At 45.6% G+C, this 19,891-nt stretch overlaps 2 protein-coding genes across 4 annotated transcripts in view; one reads left to right on the forward strand and one right to left on the reverse strand.

Annotated features, from left to right (window-relative positions):
• Positions 1-14,757, reverse strand: part of CFDP1 (chromatin remodeling protein CFDP1) — a 41,449-nt gene extending 26,692 nt beyond the window's left edge. Inside the window, exons 1-6 of one of the 3 annotated variants that reach the window (XR_015057115.1) lie at positions 14,471-14,757; positions 8,416-8,509; positions 7,618-7,882; positions 7,108-7,229; positions 2,598-2,705; positions 1,786-1,963 (exon numbers count right to left, since the gene is read on the reverse strand). Coding sequence is in view for 2 of the 3 variants with exons in the window: in XM_085877083.1 (XP_085733209.1) it covers positions 2,598-2,705; positions 7,108-7,229; positions 7,618-7,882; positions 8,416-8,509; positions 14,471-14,525 (644 nt within the window). In the remaining variant the exon portion in view is untranslated. The remainder of the gene's footprint in view (positions 1-1,785; positions 1,964-2,597; positions 2,706-7,107; positions 7,230-7,617; positions 7,883-8,415; positions 8,510-14,470) is intronic. The other 2 variants (XM_085877084.1, XM_085877083.1) reach the window with 2 other exon arrangements.
• LOC147027575 (cadherin-13-like) overlaps positions 1-19,891 on the forward strand; it is a 164,863-nt gene that overhangs the window by 55,297 nt on the left and 89,675 nt on the right. The gene's annotated exons all lie outside the window — the stretch shown is intronic.

A 19,891-nucleotide genomic window follows, 5' to 3' on the forward strand; every position in this document is an offset into this window, starting at 1 on the left:
GAGAATACGTGAAGATCTTTGCAAACATCTGATTGAAGCTTTGACATGTCAAAGATGTTGCTTCCACAGCTTCAATGCGATTATCATGCAAGCAATAACATTTTTTTTTTTTTCATGCAAAAGGATTTTGGGATGTTACCCCAAAAAGGATGTAAACAAGGTGGGGATGGTCACAAGAAATGATCATGTGAAACCATCCCTACATCTTTCTTTGAATAATGGTTGACCCCAGAAAATACAATGCTATTGTTGCAAATCTGGAAGCCATGAGCACACAACATTCAGGTCCTATAGCTCAGTTATTTCGATAAGTGAATGTGGAGAGATAGCTCCCTTTACTTGTCCCGTGTCTAGTGGGTGATTAAATGTACATGCGCTGCGAAGTTATTTTGAGAGTCAGGGTTCCCTTTTATTTTTACAACACCAACGAAAACCCTCTGCTCCCGGCATTCTCCACGCGCTCGCTTGAGCACTCCAAGTCATGGAATGCGACATGCCCTACCCACCGATTCGCTTGGCGGCGTGCCGAGTAGGGGAAAGGTCAGGCCCCACCCACGGCAAACGGGCCACGCCTGAGCGAGCCGCGCCTGAGAGGTATAAAGAAGGGAACGGAGAGCACATAAAGTTGGTTGGTGGTTGTTTGGTTGAATCTACTCGAGCGGGTTGCGAAGGATCGGCGCCTCGTCTTCACCAGCGCGTGTTCTGGAGCGCGTGAGGATCCGCCGGAGCTCGGGAGGCTAATCGTGGCTCGCCGGTGTCTGGATTCGGCTCGCCTCTCGCTGGTGCCCGGTTCGAATCAGCTCGAAGACCACATGAAGTGGACAGGTAAGAGGCAGGTTCTGCTCTTCAGCTCACCTCTCCATCCGAGCTGGAGGTCTCAAAAAAGACGGCTTTGGGTCCGATTCTTTTGGGTGTGTGCGTGTGTGTTTGTGGCGCCAGACCAGTAAGTAGAAATTGTACAAGTGCTTTTCTGTACATACGTGCCTTTCATTATTACGATAACTCTGCTTCTTACGTCCCCCCCCCCCCCGCTCCCTTATAAATAAACCATAAGTTAAATGTATCGGTTCGTCCTCGTCCTTTCTTTTATTGGTTTGACACGGTGTGTGTTGGAGAATTAGCCAGGCTATTGCCGCTGTAGAGAGACATTTGGACCGACGGAAGCTCGGTGACCATCCACTCGGATCACACACGGTTCGAGTATGCTAGCGTCTCATTCCGTACGAGCATCGCCGAGGGTGAATTTCCCCGGTAGTTGGACGACGTGGGTATTTAAGTAAATTGAAATTGGCAATCGACCCTTCCCCACGTGGTCGATCTATTGGCTAACTTCGGTCCGATAAGGGACCTGTCGGCTCCGGAGTTATCCAGGGTGACGACCTTTAGATTCTGGGTGATCGGTGGAGCTGACTCTATTGCTCCATCTCGTGGTCGTGCTCGTCGCCGATGCCTGGCACTGCAACACTATATCGAACAAAACAAACAAACGCACACTTTGCTAGCCCGACCTTGTTTATACATCTTGGAGTAACATCCCGACATCCTTTTGTATTTATAAAAATGTTTTTATTCCTTGCTTCTTTACTTTTCTTTTTTATAGAAATATACAGTATATAGATGTTCTACTACCTATTTACAAATGTTGTAGTACAAACGTTGTAGACATGATCACATTGTAATGGTATTGTACATACTTTATAGATGATCAAACAAATCGTATGTACTTTAAAGAAATTCTTCTCCTCTCCCTGTCAAGGTTGCAATACCTCAATGCAGTGTTCTCACCCCCAAAATTTTCCTGATCTTCATCAATGATCTCTCCGACTCTCTGGAAAATCCTCTTTATCTCTTTGCTGATGACTCCGCTCTCTGCCGTGACATCCCTCGTCGTCCTGACAGATAGGCAGCAGCCTCTTCCTTCTCCTCAGACCTCGACAAAATGACAATCTTCCTCACACCAACCCTTCACAAGGCAGGGGAGAGCGGGACGGCTGGAGTGACACGCCGGGGTGACCGTGATTGTGCAATGGCATTCACACCGCACATCCCTACTTCGAGATTCGATGAAAATACATATTTTTACGTGTGTATCATGCATTTACATGTTCTCCCATCCCACCTGCAAGCAAAATGGTGGAATTGGCTGTTTTCAACCGTGGGCTTGAAATGCAACTTCTAGCCTTAACCCTTTCATATTTTTACTCTACTCTATAATTTACAATTAACATCCAACCCCAGCAAACATTATAAACTTCGGGATAAGCAATTAGTTTGAAGCTAATCATCGGTATACCACCTGTTCGCTCATTACAGGACCAGAGACGTTGTAAAGGTGGCAACAAGGCGAACCTGTCGATGGCCGGTGTAAATGCTCCAAGTGTTTCCATTTGCCCTCTTACAAAACCAGCAAGTTTAAATAGAACATGCAGTGTCCCCTCAAAGAGGAAAATATAGCAATGAGAAACTTGAGAAGGCAAAGCATACATATAAAGTGTCATTTTGTTTAAATAGTAACAGAATACAAAACAGTCATGAACAGAGTCAAATTGTGAGGAGTTGGGGGCAGGGGTGGGGCAAAACCCAGCAAGAAGACTCACCCTGTTGTCTGACAGTTTTTGACATCATTGTTTTCCTGAGGATGAGCCTTCAAAGAACGCAGGTATGCTTTGCCCTCCTTCGAATCAGAATCCACATCCTTTGTGACCCTGGAGGGGAAATGCAGATGAAGAAGGAGATCAGTGCCAAATTACCTTGATGGTGACAACTTTTACCAATCAGCATCTTGTCCTGTGTAAGCATGTTGATGTGGCATCGCTTATGTCTTCATATGAGAGAAGTATATGATCATCTACAACTACTCCAACATATTTAATGGCCCCAATTATATCCTCCTTCTTACATGGTGGGCTGGGGAAAGCGTTTGGTCCAACCAATACGAACTGGCTGGCCAGGTCCAACATTCGCTTTGAGCGATTTCAGCAGGAAGTTGTTCAGGTCGCCAGCGATAATTTAACGAAAGACACCGTGGGATCTTCACTGTCCGACAACTAATGCTAGCAGTTGGGACACCTGGATTAACATTCATCTGAGGGACGGCATACTTGATGCCTGTAAGCAACCAAGGTGACATGGTCGTCGATATTTCAATTTTACAGTTTTGCCATTCATCGTTGCAAGATCATCATCTATTTTTGGCCTGCAGTGTCAGCATCCTCTGTTCCTGGCCAGTGACAGCAATAGTACATTAAACCGAACTTGTGTTATAGTGAGACATCCCCATGTGATCCAGAGAAAAGTCAAATGGCTTCCTGACGTGTGTAAATCTCCTCTGTCAGTGAAAACCAGGTGCATGACCAAATTGAAGTCCGCGCCAATTAAGACCGATGCCGGATGGATCGACTGAACTGGCTTTTACTCCCTTGGACTGCACTTGAACAATGTCAGCTCTGCGTGTGTGGGGATCGCAAGGAGCACACGGAACCCTTAACACTTTTAAAACCATCGGGTTTATTTTCTGAACAAATAACAGGAGACGGTGATTGCGACGGTGGAGACGACGATGGGTTGAGGTGGGGAAGAACAGGGGAACATGGAATCTATCAATAAATAATTAGATACAAGGTACCTTATCCGGTGGGATATACAAGAGGTTAAACCCTAACTATTTATGATAATGCACCACCCTCTGTATGGTGTGCATTTAAACGGACAATTATTAAGCTACGTTTCCCTACTTAATCACATTTGTAAGGTAATATCTATCCCCCTCCCCCTACAAATGTAACTGTTGTTGCGGTTCTGCAAAACCGGCACTCCTCCGAGGCAACGACATACAACATCCAGTGATCCCAAGGCAGTCATTTCATGAGTATTTGTTTCGTTAGACCTTTCCATATGTCCAGTGGCTAAATGGGAAAGATGCATTGCGTAGCCATCGAGCTTTTAGTTGGGTCTTCCATCCCCTATTCTTTCTTTTATTTAATGTACTTTCAGGTAAATTTAATATTTAATTTAAGCCACGCAAGCAGGTAAGCATACAGAACAATAACGATGAAAGGAACACCAAGGAAACACAGTGAGGTTCATTTGCATACACGTGCCAATTTCCATTCAAATTGCATGCCAAAAATCCAACTGCTGTCTCACCCCAGGCGTTCATTCTGCTCACCGCAACGTGACAATGCTCACCATATAACCACTCCACACGTCTCCTAAAATCCCCACAACTTACGTCCGTGCCTTCACTACAAATGCCACCGTTATGAACACCTCCTCCCAATCTCTTCGCCGCAACGCCACATTTACAATCACCTCTCCCACCTCCACGATGTTTCCCATACCTCTCGGTAACCGCCGCAATTACCATCTACCCCTCGGATGCTCACCACAGCCTCGGAAGAGGCTGAAGGAATGAGAGTCCGGTTGTTTCAGGGTGGAACTTTAAGCGCAAGCATGTGCTGGGGTTCATTTGAAGACGTGAGGATTGCGCTTGGATTTCCCTAAATTACCACGCTTGATTGGAGGCCAGCGCACGTTCGGGGTCATAGAGCACTTCCAAAGACTCGAGCCCCCACTCTCGCCTCAAGAATGGGGCCATTTTCGATTTTGAGGCCTGGTGGAACATGGCTACGGCATGGGATGACTACTGTGTGCCAATGGGGGAGCTTGAAAACACCTATAGCCTCGTTTGATCCGATTTTTAGCTCCTTCCTTGCTTGGGGGTCCATAAAAGGAGCAATTCAGCTCAGAATCAAGGAGATTTCACCAGATTTCAGAGACTGCGGGAGACTTCGGAGAGAGCAGATATCGGCAGACAGTGCAGGAGGCAGACTTCGGCACACTGGCAGGCAAGCTTCAGCGCCGAGCAAATAACCCCACAAGCCAGTACGGTCAAGCGAGGAATCGGAGCGGAGCAAGTGATTATCAGAACTGGCTGGAACGCTCCCTGGTTCATCGACGATAAGTTTGGCTGCATCCAGAAGCCAACATTATTATTTTTGTATACCTTGTTGAGACTCGTATGAGAGCTAACACACAACTCACAACAAGGGGGGCAGGAGACAAGAGGGGTGGGAGACGGAAGGACAAAACAGTGGGGAACAGAGACATGAGGAGATCTGTGGAAGGGAGAGGGATGGGGTGGCGAACACAAGATGGACATGACAGGGACTTTCAGGAAGGAAAGCAGGGAATTTGAAGGAGGTGGGCTTGGGTGGAATAACGGGGGTAGAAAAGATCGAGGATTTGGATGGGGGATGATAAGAGGTGGTGGTGAACAGCTGTTTTGAAGGCCGAGAGGGAAGAATGAGATTGAATAGAGTGAGGGAGTTTCTTCCAAAGGCGGGAAAAAAAGAGGAACGAAAGAGTGAAGGTGAGCAGTGATTCGTGATTTTGGTAGTTTTACCATTTAAACTTATAGACTCTGTGCACAGTCTGTCTGCACACATCAGTTTCTGATCGAGGAGCCACTTAATTTCAATTCCATTTTATATTTTGAACATCGAAGAACACGAATAGGCACATGCATCGGAAGAGGATCCTGAAGTTTAGCAGTACTTTGCTCTGAATTTGGCAAATTTAACTGAATCTCGTCCCGTGTGTGCAGGTGTACAGGTAATATATTTTAGCTTGTCTGCCTGTCTTGGACTCCCTTACACTTGCGACTCAAAGAAAAATGTCAATGCAACTCTTCAAAACTTGTTTTGACAAGTCTGGCACAGAAATAAGAAACAAAAACAGCTTGGAACAAAATGTCGTGGTAAAAGTAGAAAGCAATATGGAGGGTTCAATGATGGTTGGGACATAAGACAGACTGACAGAAAGGAAGGGAAGTCAGATCAGAAAATCAACATCAAGGGGGTAACGGGTAAGAGGACAATGAAATTCAGACAACTCAATTTTTTGAACTTTCATCCTGCTTTTCATGAAAGTCTTAGTGCTCTATATACTCATACTAACAGACTCCCAAATACAATTTGTATACAAGCATGAACACAACAAACCAGAAAAGGTATCTCTTGCTCATCTTACAAAAACAGGTGCAAATACAAGATATCACACACCAAACTTAAATAGCAACAAATGCAGCCCCAACAATTGCAAGATAAATGCCCAAGACCAGGGACACGACACGAATGGCTTAAAAAAATGGCAGGACTGGGCCAATCGGACAAGTGTAGATTTTCCAAAGTAGAAACAGAAAGTGTGAGTTACCTTCTATCTAGATGTAAAAAAAACTCATGTCAGAACAGCTGTACACACAAAGGCACAGCAAGGTATGTGGAGTAATCCACTGGCACATGTGCAGAAATTTCAATATCCCAGTTCCACAAAAACTCGTGGAAACATGAACCAAAAACAATTGTTCAAAACAAGGACATAATCCTCAAGTATGACCTGATGATCCCATCCAGCATGAACATCGAAAAAAAGCACTGTGACCGGACAGAGTACTCAGGAAAAGAAGGCATTGTAAATTGAGGTTTCAGAACTCAGTGATTTTGGTCTCAACAATGTGGAAATCAAGAAAATGACCAAATATCAAGACCTCAAGAATAAAATGGAAATATCCTGGAAGCTGAAGAGCGCTGAAATTGTACCAGTTTTAATTGGAACAAAGGGAATGATAAAGAAGAACCTTAAAAAAACATCCCTGGGAATATTACGACAAACTAACTACAGTTGGAGGCTGTCCGGGGTTCAATGACGATCCTGAAAAGGGCCCTCAGAACAAACAAAACTCTGAGAACAAAATTTCAAAAAAAATAGCCCATGAATCAAGATTCATCACCAAAATGAAGGTGGATACTTTGAGTCCTGGGAGGACTCTGTTCCACCTTCTGGAACCCCAATAAAAGAGATAACAATCAACGACGCGCACAAATGCATAGCGTGCAAGCATGCATGGAAACACGTGCACGCACGCGCACACACACATCGATAAGCCTGGGTGGATTTATGTGGTTTAAAAAAAAGAAGAAAAAAAAAAAAAAAAAAAAGAGAGCAAAATTGGCTCATGGACAAATATAAAACAATGCTCATCCCAGGAACAACATAATCCTGACCTCATCAATCACAGCCCCCTTCTCGCCAGCCCCACATGCTTACCTCACCTCCTCTCCAGCAAAATCATACACCTTGGTGATGGAGATCTTTTCAGTAGATCTGGGTTTGGTGCTCTCAGACACACTTGTTCTGCTCTTTGCTGGCCCATCTGGTGGCTTCTGCTTCTGGGGAAATATTGCAAGCAAATTTTGGTTTGGTATATGCAAGCCAATGAATTAAATACATTTCTCCCACCCCTCCCCCAATCCATTATCCTCACCTGTTTCCACATACCTCCGCCTCTCATTGGCCAAAGCATACTTCAGCACCAAATACACGAGATTAATCCAATTTTAATCACATTCAATTCAAATTTACACTTGAAAAAAGTTTAAAAAAAAAAAAAAAAAACATAGAGGAAGATGTGAATACAATATTGAGAAAGCAATTTATAATCTATATTTTGTGATTGTGTAAAATACATTCTGACAAGCAGATTTTGACGTTCCTTTGACAATTGTGGCCAAAACGCCCCTCTTCCCCCCCCCCGCCTGATATGCCCAAAAGACTTACAGAAGAAGCAGTTTCACCATCAGCACAACCTCCAGGTGCTGTATGCTGAGGCCTCGGTCCAACATCTTGCAAGAAGCTTTCCCACAAATCTTCGGCTCGACGAGAGAACTCTTCCTCATTTATGATTTGCGATTCATGCCTTTTCGATTGCGATGGCCGTCTGTCTTGTATCTCTGCTTCATCAGCCTCATCATAATCACCTTCTTCTTCATCATCATCTTGATCTTCATCTTCATCCAGACGAATCCCTCCCTTACGCTTGCGACTGAAAGCAAAATTTCAACGAAACAATTAACCAGAGAGTTGGTGTCAAAGTCACCCAATGCTCGCCTGTTTATACATTTATCGTTTTTAAAAGACTAGTCTAATCATATTTTTTATAAAGCATTGAAGTCTGATCCAAATAATTTTAAATCAATATATGTATTTGTATATTGCAATCAGTAAAAAAGTGTGGTGGATAAAAACATTAGAAAAGAAATAACTTGCACCAAAAACTTTAACTTTTTCACGCTCACGCTGACGCTGACGCTGACGCCCGGGGGTATCGCTATAACTCTCTGTTCTTCGAACAGGCGAACTAAAAACTTGTGACCAGTCTGGCAAGGAAATAAGAAGCCAAAAACAGCTTGGAACAAAAAGAAGTGGTAAAAGTACGAAGCAATGTGGATGGTTCAATAACGGTTGGGACATGAGGCAGATGTAAAGGACTGGCAGAAAGGAAGGGGAGTCAGAGTAGAAAATGAACGTAAAAGGGGTAATGGGGAAGAGGACAAAGAAAATCGGACAACTCACTACCTTTTCTGAACTTTACTTCTGCTTTTCGTGAAAGTCTTAGTGGTCGATTTTGCTGCTTTCACCTCTTCCTCATCCTCCTCCTCACTCAATTCTTCTGCAAAGTTTAGGAGCAACACAGGACATGCAGAATTGAACCTATAGTTTACACATAGTAACATCCTCCACATGGATAACCAAATAATATATATACTATATATACTAATAACAGGTAATATTGTTGTGGGCCGGGTATCGGCTGTGAGCCCGACCGCGAGATGGAGCAGCAGGGTCGACTCTACCGAACACCCGGAATTTAGATCGTACCCCTCCGGAGAACTCCGAAAGGTACAGGTCCCTCACAGGACCGTGAATCGTCAAGAAATCCACCACGTGGTACAGGGTTATTTGCCAATTTTCAAAATACCGACAAGACCACGTGGCGATCGAACGAGGATTCACACCCTCGACGGAACTCGTACGAGTCGAGCCATTAGCGTGCCCGACCCGTGCGCAACACGAGCGGATGGTTGCCGAAGTCGTGTCGGTCCAAATGTACTTTTACAGTGACAACAGCCTTTATAATTCACCAACACGCGCCATGCTAAGCCAATGGAAGTAACACAGAAACTAGCTGATACATTTAACAAATGTATTTATTTATAAGGGAGCGGGGGGGGGGGAGCACGCAAGAAGCAGAGTTATCCGACTAAAAGAAATGAAATGCAATGTATGTACAGCAAAAAAAAACCTTAGACAATTCCAACTTCTAGACAGGGCCCCAGGACACACACACGCACACACACACACACACACACAAATACCCAGACAGAAAATGGACTTGTCCATCTCGTTTGGTTCTCGGCGATCTTGGGGGAACGGGACTCGAACCCGCAACCACCACCGTCTCCAGGGCCCTCGTCGACAACCACTCACTGGCTTTGGATGCCAGGTTAGAAAATGCCTGGACTGAAATGTCCTCTCCCACCAGGGATGTCTCACACACGATCCTCTGAACCCACGAACGCTCCTGCCACGAGCACACCGTCTCTCTACCCTCGTCCAGACCACCACTCCTCCTTTTCAGGCGCGAGAGGCCTCCTTTTTTCGCCACTCGCCTCCTCATTGGACGGTCCGTTCTCAGACGACTCGTCGCGGCCTCCCGATTGGCCTTGGCTGAACACTCCATCTGGCTCAGGCGGAGCCAGCCTGAGGTGATGAGATTCCTGATTGGACAAGGGGCACGCCCCCGCCCTCCTGGGCGGAGCCTCGAGCTGAGGCGATGGTGGCTCCGCCCACCGCCTCACCTCTGACCGTGTGCGTAATGGCGATCGTGTGGAGTCGGAAACGGGACGGGGAAGACACGCGCTCCTTGCCGATGGACTTAGGAGGGACGCCACGCCTACGTTAGACTCCGCCCATGCACGCGCTTGCTGGCGAGCTCTGGGAGAATGCCGCGAGCAGAGTGTTGTTGCTGCGAGAGCGACGATGGTGTGGATGTAAAAATCCTAACTATGAAAATAACTCACAGCGCATGAACATTTATTTACCCATTAAACAAGGGATGGGACCCGAACTGGAAACACATACTTACCGATATAACTGTTCTATTGGGACCTGAATGTTGTGTGCGATGGGTTCCAGATTCGTAACAATATTACCTCCGTTTCCAAAGTTGGACAATGGTAATGATTTCAACCTCTTTGTCTGTCTGTCTGTGTGCAGGATATTGCAAAACATTATGGACATATTTTGACGAATGTTGGTGGACAGGTTGGTTGAGTGACAAGGACGAATTGATTTGATTTTGAAGATCCAGATCTGGATCCGGATACAAGAATATTTTTAATATCAAAAGTGATTCTTCAAAATTGGGAGATAGGTCCAAAAACTATAGAGCATTATATTTCAAAACGTCGTGGACGGGTTATGACAGATTCAGATCCGGCCCATCAGCGGGATACAAAAACGTAAACTGCACAGCCTTGCGGAGGTATGCGCTCTACCGAACGCCGTTGTGGTGTTATATTTTGAACATCTCCAACCCGAAGCTTCCATTTTCTCCTCTATAAACCACACCTTCTTTAGCTTTCCTCAATTAACCACTCCCTCCCCACCCCATTACTTGTTACGTGAAAGTGGACCCAGCAAGGCTTCAAGGACAACCCATTACCACAAGAAACTGTCCAACTCATGACTGCATCGAGACATTTGCTGAGCTGTCCCAAGAAACCCAATTGTTTCAAACGAAGAAAATAATTATCTCGTAAAAATCCGAAATATATCCGCCGTTTTATCACAGTGTATACAGGGTTTCCCAAATCAAGTTACACCATTTTAAAGCAAGCGTAACATGTGCTGTCCCCTCAACTGGATGCGTCAACAAAATCCGCAGTCCAGAGGTTGCTATGCAATCCTATAGGATTTGTTGTGAAACATTTCAAACAACTTCTTGAACTTCTTCCTTCAAATCTTCCCAATTTTAATCTCCATTGTGGAGCATTTCCCTCTCTTCCGAATTGAAGCTATAAAAAGTTGGCACGATGAACTTGCACCACTTTGTATAAACCGTTACAGTATTATTTTCTTTCTCAAAATTAATATGGGACATAAAGATACCTCAAACAAAATGCACAACCAACAGTGACTTTGGGAGAGTTAAAAGGGGCCTCATGATGTTCACCAGCTCTTTCTCATTCCTGAAATCGAACAGTTTTGCTTGTGAAGATATGTGCTGCATGAATCTTGACAATTGTTTTTAATCACATTATTCACATCAATACCCCTTTCATCATCCTTATGTGAAACCCATGAACAAAGCACAAATCCATTGGGACCATACTCTGTGTGGAGCGTTGGTGCTGCCGAAGCAGTCTCCTTGGCTATTGGGCACAATACTGGACGGGTCGCCACTCCGACATAGGATACCAGCAAGCTGGCACTCATTTTGCCGACCTCGGAAGGATGACAGGCAGAGTCAACCCCACCTGGTATTAATTCAACAGCCGAGCAGGATTTGAACGCAAAATCCTGGGATCCCAAGCCCATCACCCTAACCATAAAGCCAACACCAGGCATAGAAAGCACAAGTGCTCATTCCTAATCATAATCTGAGAACTGTTCTTTCATCTGGGTTCTGGATTATGGAAGGGAAAAGTTGGAGAACTTTCATGAAGATACGGTTGAAGGAAACTACACTTAAGTCCCGATTTAGAACACAACTTTCTGATTGGTTTATTCGGACTTCGTTGAACATGTTCCAATCGTCACTTGCGAACAGTCACCCACTGCTCCTTCTGCATGCCAATTATGACCCCACATGCATGAAGAGAAAAGCGGGATAAAGCAATTGGTTAACTTTGTCTGTCTATCTGTCTGCAGATGTCAGTTTATGATCATGGAAAAAGTTAATTTCAATTGAATGATAATATTTTGAACGCTGTAGAACATGAATCGGAACACAAATCAGAACAATTTTGGCTCTGAATTTGACCAAATATATGGAATTTCATCCTGACAGCACATGCGCAGAAGACTGAGATCATATTTTACTGTGTCTGCCTGGCTGGCAGTCAAACAAAATTGAGAATCACTCCAAACACGAAACTTATTGTTTTTAAAGACGTCATAAAGAACAAAAAGGCGCAAAGAAAAAAAATGCAACACATTAAAGAAAGTGGTGTAAAGAGTCTGGTGTTGGCTTAATGGTTCGGGTGGATGGTTTGGGATCTTCGGGTCCTGAATTGAAGTCCCTGTCGTCCGTTGAATCAACACCAGGTTGGGTTGACTCAGCCCGGCATCCTTCCGAGGTCAGTGAAATGAGTAGCAGTGCACTGGTAATGGGGGAATTAAATCAGCAGCACAGCTGCACTCTCAGCCAATGATGCTACTGGCAGCCTTGTGCTGCATATGGAGGAGGAGGAGGAGGAGGAGGATGGGGAGGAGGTAGCGTAAAAGACCATATCAACAGTAGTAAACTTCTGGAAGTAATTTTTTCTGCAGACTTTGAAATCTTTATTTTATTAGCCACCATTGGACTTAATATGAAACATGGCTTATGGATTTGGTCTCAATTTTCGTGTCCGTACGTGCATGCATGCATGTGTGCGTCCGCAACCATATTTCAGACAGGTATGGACCGATTTTAAACGTACTTGGCACGAAGACACCAAATGATGGTGTACATATGCACATCGTTTTGTTTCACGATGAGATCAAAGATGAACGACTGGCGGCCATTTTAGTTGTAAAAAATAAAATAAAATAAAATAAAAAAATAAAACTCAGCGTCGAACATGTCCTCAACCATTTCTCTGACATGCATTTACAGACGTTGTTCAAACTTGGCACACGGATAATGAATGATGGTTTACATGTGCTCATCGTTTTTCTTCGAGAGCATATCCAGGACGGCCGACTGAGAACCACTTTAGTTGTACTGTACATAAATATGGTAAAGCCCCTTAACTCCGTACAGCAAAATTACTAAAACAACAGGGGCCATGACATTTTTTTGTCTTTACGTCCGCCACCGAAGGTGGAAAGAGGTTATGTTTTCACCCCTGTCTGTCTGGTTGTGGACAGATTTGGACAAAATTTTCTGGATCGCTGACATGGACTAAATGTTCAGATTTTTTGTGAAGATCCGAATCCACATCTGGATCTGAGAATTTTTTTTAGAGATTCTTCACCATTGGGAGATGAGGCCAAAACAACAAATAGCAGAGTATCATAAAAAGTTGTGGACAGATTCGGACGAAACTTGGTGTGCAGGTTGGGTGTGTAACAAGGAAGAATTGATTCGATTTCGGTGAAGATACGAATCTGGATCCCAGAATTTTTTATCGTGATTCTTCACCGTTGAGTGATACAGCTAAAACGATATATAGCAGGATATTTCAAAAAGTTTTGGATGGATTCGGACGAAATGGTAAATTTACAAGAACAAGCTCATTAAATTTTAGTCCATCTCCGAATCCAGATCCGGCCCATCAGCGAGATAAAAAAAAAAAAAACGTAAACTAAATCATCCAGGCGGAAGTACGCTCTCTTCCGATTGCCCTTCCAGTTTTTAACTTGTTTCAATTGAACTATACATTGTGAGACTGTGGAACACAAATCACCTTTTTGCACTTTCCAAAAAAAACCTTCCGTTTCACAGGACTTGGACAAATTTTTTTTTGCTGATGTCCATCATCACGGCCAATCAAATTTTCCGCTCGCTCTCTCAGCGTTGGGGAATATCAAGATTAGGACAAAATCTCGGCTCTTGGAAAATACAAGCAAGACTTTGAAAGACCAGTCCCATCTCCTTTTTAGCTGTGTCTCGCGTAGCGAACGCTGGCTCAAAGAGAGCTCCGCGTTGTTCTTGTTGTTGTTGTTGTTGTTGTTGTTCTTCTTCTTCTTCTGGTGAAGACAAAACGTTTAGGACTCTGCTCTTTTATATACAGGATCCGGATCTCCTGAAATACTAAACACATGTTCGAAAAGAGGTACAAAACAGGTGGAAAATGGTTCGAAAAAGGTGTCAAAACTACATGTGCAGGATTCATCTGGTGGTGGTCGTATGGCAGCTTAGCTGCCGGGGTAGCTATCATTTCTTGGAAGCGTGACTGTGTCACTGATGCATTGCCCCTCTACCAGTACACACACTGGAACTGGTACTCATTTCACCGACCTCGGCAGGATGACGGGCTGAGTCAACCCCTGGTGTATTAATTCAGCAGCCGACGGGACTTGAACTCAGGACTCTAGGATCCCAAGCCGCCACCCTAACCACTGAGCCAACAACTCGGGACTCGGGAACAGCGACACAGTGGCGCTTCAAGAAATGAGAGCTTCCCCGGAAGCTCACCACCACCAAGCCAGTCTCACAATGGCAGGACATCAAACAAAAGGCCTGGAACCGTTTAAACACGTGTCGGCTTTGATGAGACACCCTAGAAGTGATTATTGTTACACCCAGGGTCGGTTTTGGGGGGGAAATCCGACATTTTTGTTTTTAACCGAAAAATAAGTTGCTCGTGTTTCCTCGTCGTTCATTAAAACACTCCCCACACACAGAGCAACAATTCCTCACCGGAGGGAACGTAATCAGCGTCTTCATCGGAACTGCAATCCGAACAATCAGACATCCCGAGCCTCCCTTGCCGACAGCGAGCGCGGCGACGAAAACTCAAATGTCCTCTCAGCCTTTCACGAGCTTTGTGTCGATTGCGGGAATAATTCTAAAAAATCAATTTGATGAACTTAACTCCGTCCTGCGATTATTATTATTATTATCATCGTTCAAAACAGTGACGTGGTTTGCGTCAAGGTAAACATTACGTCACTTCCGCTCTGTGCCTCACTGGGATGTGTTTTTTTTCTCTTTCAGCTCGATCGATTCGCCGGATTTCTCCAATCGATTATTCACGTCCGTTAAATTCACGGACGAGGATTTTAGTTCGGAAGTTGTAGTTTTGAAACCCGAAATGAAAACGATGCAAGAATATTCGAAAAGTTTCCATATATATATATATATATATATATATATATATATATATATATATATATATATATATATATATATATATATATATATATATATATATATATTCGAAAGCGGCATTTTGAAAGTGCTGACAACAAAAAGAATTCAAAATTTTTCTCTCAGCAAGGCGGATCGAGCTATGATGACGTCACACAGGGGGTGTGTTCAATCACCAAGCAGCTCGCCGTTCACCAACAACGGTTTCGAATGGAGTGCTTGCTTGCTTAAGCCACTTGGCAAGCGTTCTACAAAAACAAACTTGGAAACCGAACACACCCGGGATGTGGTCGACGCATCCTTCATAAACCGCTGCGGTGTGTTCCGTTAGAAAGCGGCTCGCTCGATTCAAAACGCTCAAACACTCCAACGGAACGGAGTGCTTGGCACTGCTTAAGAACATTGCGGTCGCCATGGAAACAGTGCTGTTTGTGATACGCCAACAAACGCTGCCCGGGCTTTCGCTTTCAGTTTTACTTGATCCTCTTGTGACGACAACTTCCCCCAAAGGAATCGATTGCGTTCGCAGCGAGTCCTGTTGGTTCGAGTTAAAAAAATATAAATTAATGGGGGGAGAAGAGGGAGGACGAGGGAGAGCACCAAAATTCACAGTAGGGGGGGTGCCCCCCCCAATAGATATTTGCCTTCTTCTCAGAAACTGCACAAACAATTTTGATGAAACTGAACCACAACGTTCATCACCCGTGATGTAACAAAGTTTGTTCACGGCCTTTAAAAGGGCAGGGTCTAATGGGGGTCTACAGAAAGAGTTTACGGAGGCGTTGCCCCCCTATAGAGGTATTTGCTTTCTTCTCAGAAACGACACACAATTCCCATGAAACTTCACAGAAACCTTGATCATCCATGATGTACCAAAGTTGTTCATGGCATCAGAAAAAAATCGGGGTCTTGGGGGGGGGTGTAAGGGGGCATTCCCCCCAAAATAAGTATCTTTTTCCTCCAAAACTACACACACAATTTCGATGAGACTTGACCATCACCATCAACTATGATGGATAAAAGTTTGTTCACACCATTCAAAAAAAAAAAAAACGAGATCGAAGGGGGTCTCCGGCGAGGGGTGGGGGGGAGGTTTCCCCCAAAAGACGTATTTGCTTTTGTCTCAGAAACCACACACACAATTCCGATGAAACTTCACTACAACCTTCATCACCTGTGATGCACGAAAGTTTGTTCATGACATTAAAAAAAAAATGGGGTCGAAGGGTTCTACGTGAGGGGTTTCCCCCCCAAATATTCTTGCGGACCCAGGGTCGGAGCGAGAAGACCACGGGTGGTGGGTAGGGGGGGGGGTCGGGGAGCGACATCGGGTTCCCACCAGATTCTCCGTAATCACAGGCCATCGCACATGGATAACTCCGTGACACGGCAAGTTGTTAATCGACCGTGAAGGCCAATAACTCAACCACGTGACTTAGGGTGCTCCGTCTGATGGAAACCGATGACCTGAAATGGTCACGTGATCTAATTACCGGGGGACAGGCCCTCGGTACACCTTGTTCAAACCGGATCACCTTACCGGATCAGATGTTGCCAAGTGTAACTGCCAAGGACGTACCGGCTGGAAAACGGATCGTTGGGGGATAACGTCCCGGCGAGGCGAGAATACGGACCATGTTCGACCAATGAAGGAAAAGATGAAAACGAGCTGGAACATTTATATACAGGCATTTATTTACAATTAGCGAGGAATAGTGTGTGACACAGTGAATGGAGTTTATTATTATGTGCAGCAGAGGACAGCAAGGAATTTGTGTGGTGCGACAAAAGGCAAGCAATTTACAAAAGCAGACACAGAGCAGACTTATCCCGTTATATATAATATGATCTTAACTTATGCTACGACAGACGCCAGCACATACAAACACACATAAACCCAATGAAGATTAGATAACCAGAAGGAAGGGGATCAGATGAGAACCAACAGCCTCTCAATACCTGACGCGGTCGGTTGACCACGCAACCCAGTGCGCTGTGGGGGGCGCTCCGCTTGAGTGAGCCCACCTTAAGAGTCGACACGTTATCTCTTGCTTGATCACTTCGCCGGGGCTCGTGGAAATGTGTGCTCCGCACGAGTCCAGAAGGAAACATCCGTCGCACACAAGCCTCGAATGTAGATGCAGTGACGGGCAGACAACGAGGTGCAATGAAGAGAGGGCGGACCAGAGAGGTGAAGAAGTGGGCATGGCAAACAGGTGGAGACAGTGCGAAGCAGGCAGGCGAGAGGGAGGAGAGAGGGGGCAGGCAGCTTCACGGTCCTCCTTTTCTAAGCCACGGGTGAAGGGTGGGACGACGACCCGAAACGACGCGCCGTCATCCGAATCGTGCCCTTCCATTGGATCTCGGCCCCACCCTGCCAGGCTCTTGGGGCCGGAAGCGGCCTCATGAACACATCGTGTGCGACACGGCCCGGAGCCCTGCACCGAACTCCCGGGCCATGTTCTGGCGACTGGACAAGTATCGTGTTGGTTCTGCATGCCAATTCGGGGAACCCCCGGCAAGCTGTGGTTGGTGCTCTTAATGTGCTTGGCCCGTCCCTGCGCCATGTGGTCCAAGTGGCCTGGACTGTGCAGCATGCTCATGTGGTGGCAAATTGCATCGATGCGGAGGTGAGTGGAGGCACGGGGTGATTTTTCCTGTGTGTGGGAGATGTTGGTGGTCGAGGTGGTGAGCTTCTGGTGAGCGAAGGTTAAGCAAGGTGAGATGCCATTGTAAATCGGCGCACAGATTCGAATGAAAGGGAGCACCGTGCACATCCTGCACAGTGTCGGTGGAGAGTCTATCATATGGTGGCTGCCTGGGTGTGGTGCCTGCTTCGATTTGTATCATGGATAAAAGGAAAGTGTTGGAATGAAAATCAGGATTGAAAGGCAAATAGAGATACAATTAGACCGAGCTATAAGACCCATGCAATGTACTTCGTCCCATTAACCCGTGAGACATGAGGGGAAGGTCCAACTGCATAAAGACTGACGAGATAACTGCCTGCGGATTACTGTATGTTGGGTGCCATTGCCTTAGATGCATGCAGTTTTGCAGAACCGCAACAATATGTATTTGCTTTTTTCTCCGAAACTACACACAAAATTCCGATGAAACTGGACTACAACCTTCATAGACCCGTAATGTACCAAAGTTTGTTCACGGCATTAACAACAACAAAACAGATTTGGGGTCTGAGGGGGTTTACAGAGAGAATTTACGAGGGGTGTTGCCCCCCCCCCCATGCCTGGTGTTGGCTTAATGGTTAGGGTGGTGGGCTTGAGATTCCAGGATCCTGAGTTCAAATCCCACTCGGCTGCTGAATTAATACCAGGTGGGGTTGACTCTGCCTGTCACCTTCCGAGGTCGGCAAAAATGAGTGCCAGCATGCTGCTATCCTGTGTCGGAGTGGCGACCCATCCAGGATTGTATCCAATCGCCAATGAGACCATTTAGGCAGCACCAATGCTCTGCACAGAGTATGGTCCCAATGGATGGATGGAAGGATTTCATCTCCCCCCCAAAAGAGGTACAGCAGACGCCACTTTATAAATCCACCATGGGACCACACCGTTTGGATTTATTAACCGGCTGGATTTATTAAGCGGAGAACCTATTTTCAGCCACCTACTGGAGAAATAACACAAAAAGCAAATGTCGTTAAACACTGCTTTATGCTTCAAAAACATTGATTTATCAAACGGTGACAAGGGGATTGTTCAAAAGAATCTCTCCAAGGTCACTTGCTTTGGAGGGCAGGTTTTGCGCAAATGTTCCTTTATTGAATCCGTCACGTGGTGGAAATCGGGATGGGCAAAACCTGAGAGCTGCAGTCCCCTGTCCAATTTGGCGAGTGCCGTCCGCATCTCTGCCGCTGTTGGCATCGGCTCGGGTTCGTCGTCGCCGTCTTCTTCCACTTCTTCAGCAATGGGCTCGGTGGCTTTGAGAATCTGACCGACGAGCTGGTCGGTCATTTCCTTTTCTGTAATTTCGCCTGTTGTCTCAATGTCGTCGTCGATGGTGATCCATTGATCGGACACTTCGGCTGTGAGCCCGGGTGGTGGTGAGGGCAGTGGCTCCATTTCTGGCATTGGGTCTGGTTCTCCAACAAATCCTCACTTTCACCAACAGTTCCGAATCGTTTCTGCCGTAACTTTTCCCATGCAACATCGAGCATATTCATCGTGTCCAACAGCGTCACCTTTTTGACGACTTTGTTGGCTACAATTTTTCCTGGCTATCACCGATAGTATCAATGATGTTCTGGCGAAGCTGATGGCGAAAGTCGGCCTTCAGCGTCCTAATTATTCCCATGTCGCATGGTTGGAGCACCGATGTTGTTTTCGGCGGGAGGAACCTGACGGTGATGCTCTTCAGTCCATCGACTTGAGTGTGTGCCGAAAAATTGTCAACAAGCATAATTACCTTTCGTTTTTGACGATGGAACTTGAGATCCAATACGCGAAGCCAGCGCTCCCAGATTCTACTTGTCATTCAAGCATTGGAAGAGAAGTCGTAGGTCAGGGGCAGTTGTTGAAGATTTTTGAAGCAACGCGGCTTCTTTGGTTTGCCAATCAGAAGAAGATCTTCCTTTCCACCATCCATGTTGCAGCAGACCATCAATGTCACTCGGTCTTTTGACGTTTTGAATCCTTTTTTGCCTTTCTTGTCCTTCTTGGCAATGTACGTCGAGTCTGGTAGCGCACGGAAGTAGATTCCTGTCTAATCGGCGTTGAGGATGTCCTGCTTGTCAAATGACTGAAGAATCTCTCCCAGCTGATTTTGACGGAACTCATTCGCTGCAGCCACATCCGCCTCAGCCGCTTCTCCCTTCAAAAACAGTGAGGACAATTCCATTCCGTTTCTTCCACCGAGAAAACCAACCGTCAGTGGCCCTAAAGTCGTGATGACCAGCTTTTTGCGCAAGGACTTCCGCTTTCTGATATCAGATCGGGCCATTCACTGGCA

Source organism: Eptatretus burgeri, chromosome 4, assembly GCF_056783735.1.
Source record: "Eptatretus burgeri isolate ZD-2024b chromosome 4, Ebu_testis_v1, whole genome shotgun sequence".
Lineage (NCBI taxonomy): Eukaryota > Metazoa > Chordata > Myxini > Myxiniformes > Myxinidae > Eptatretus > Eptatretus burgeri.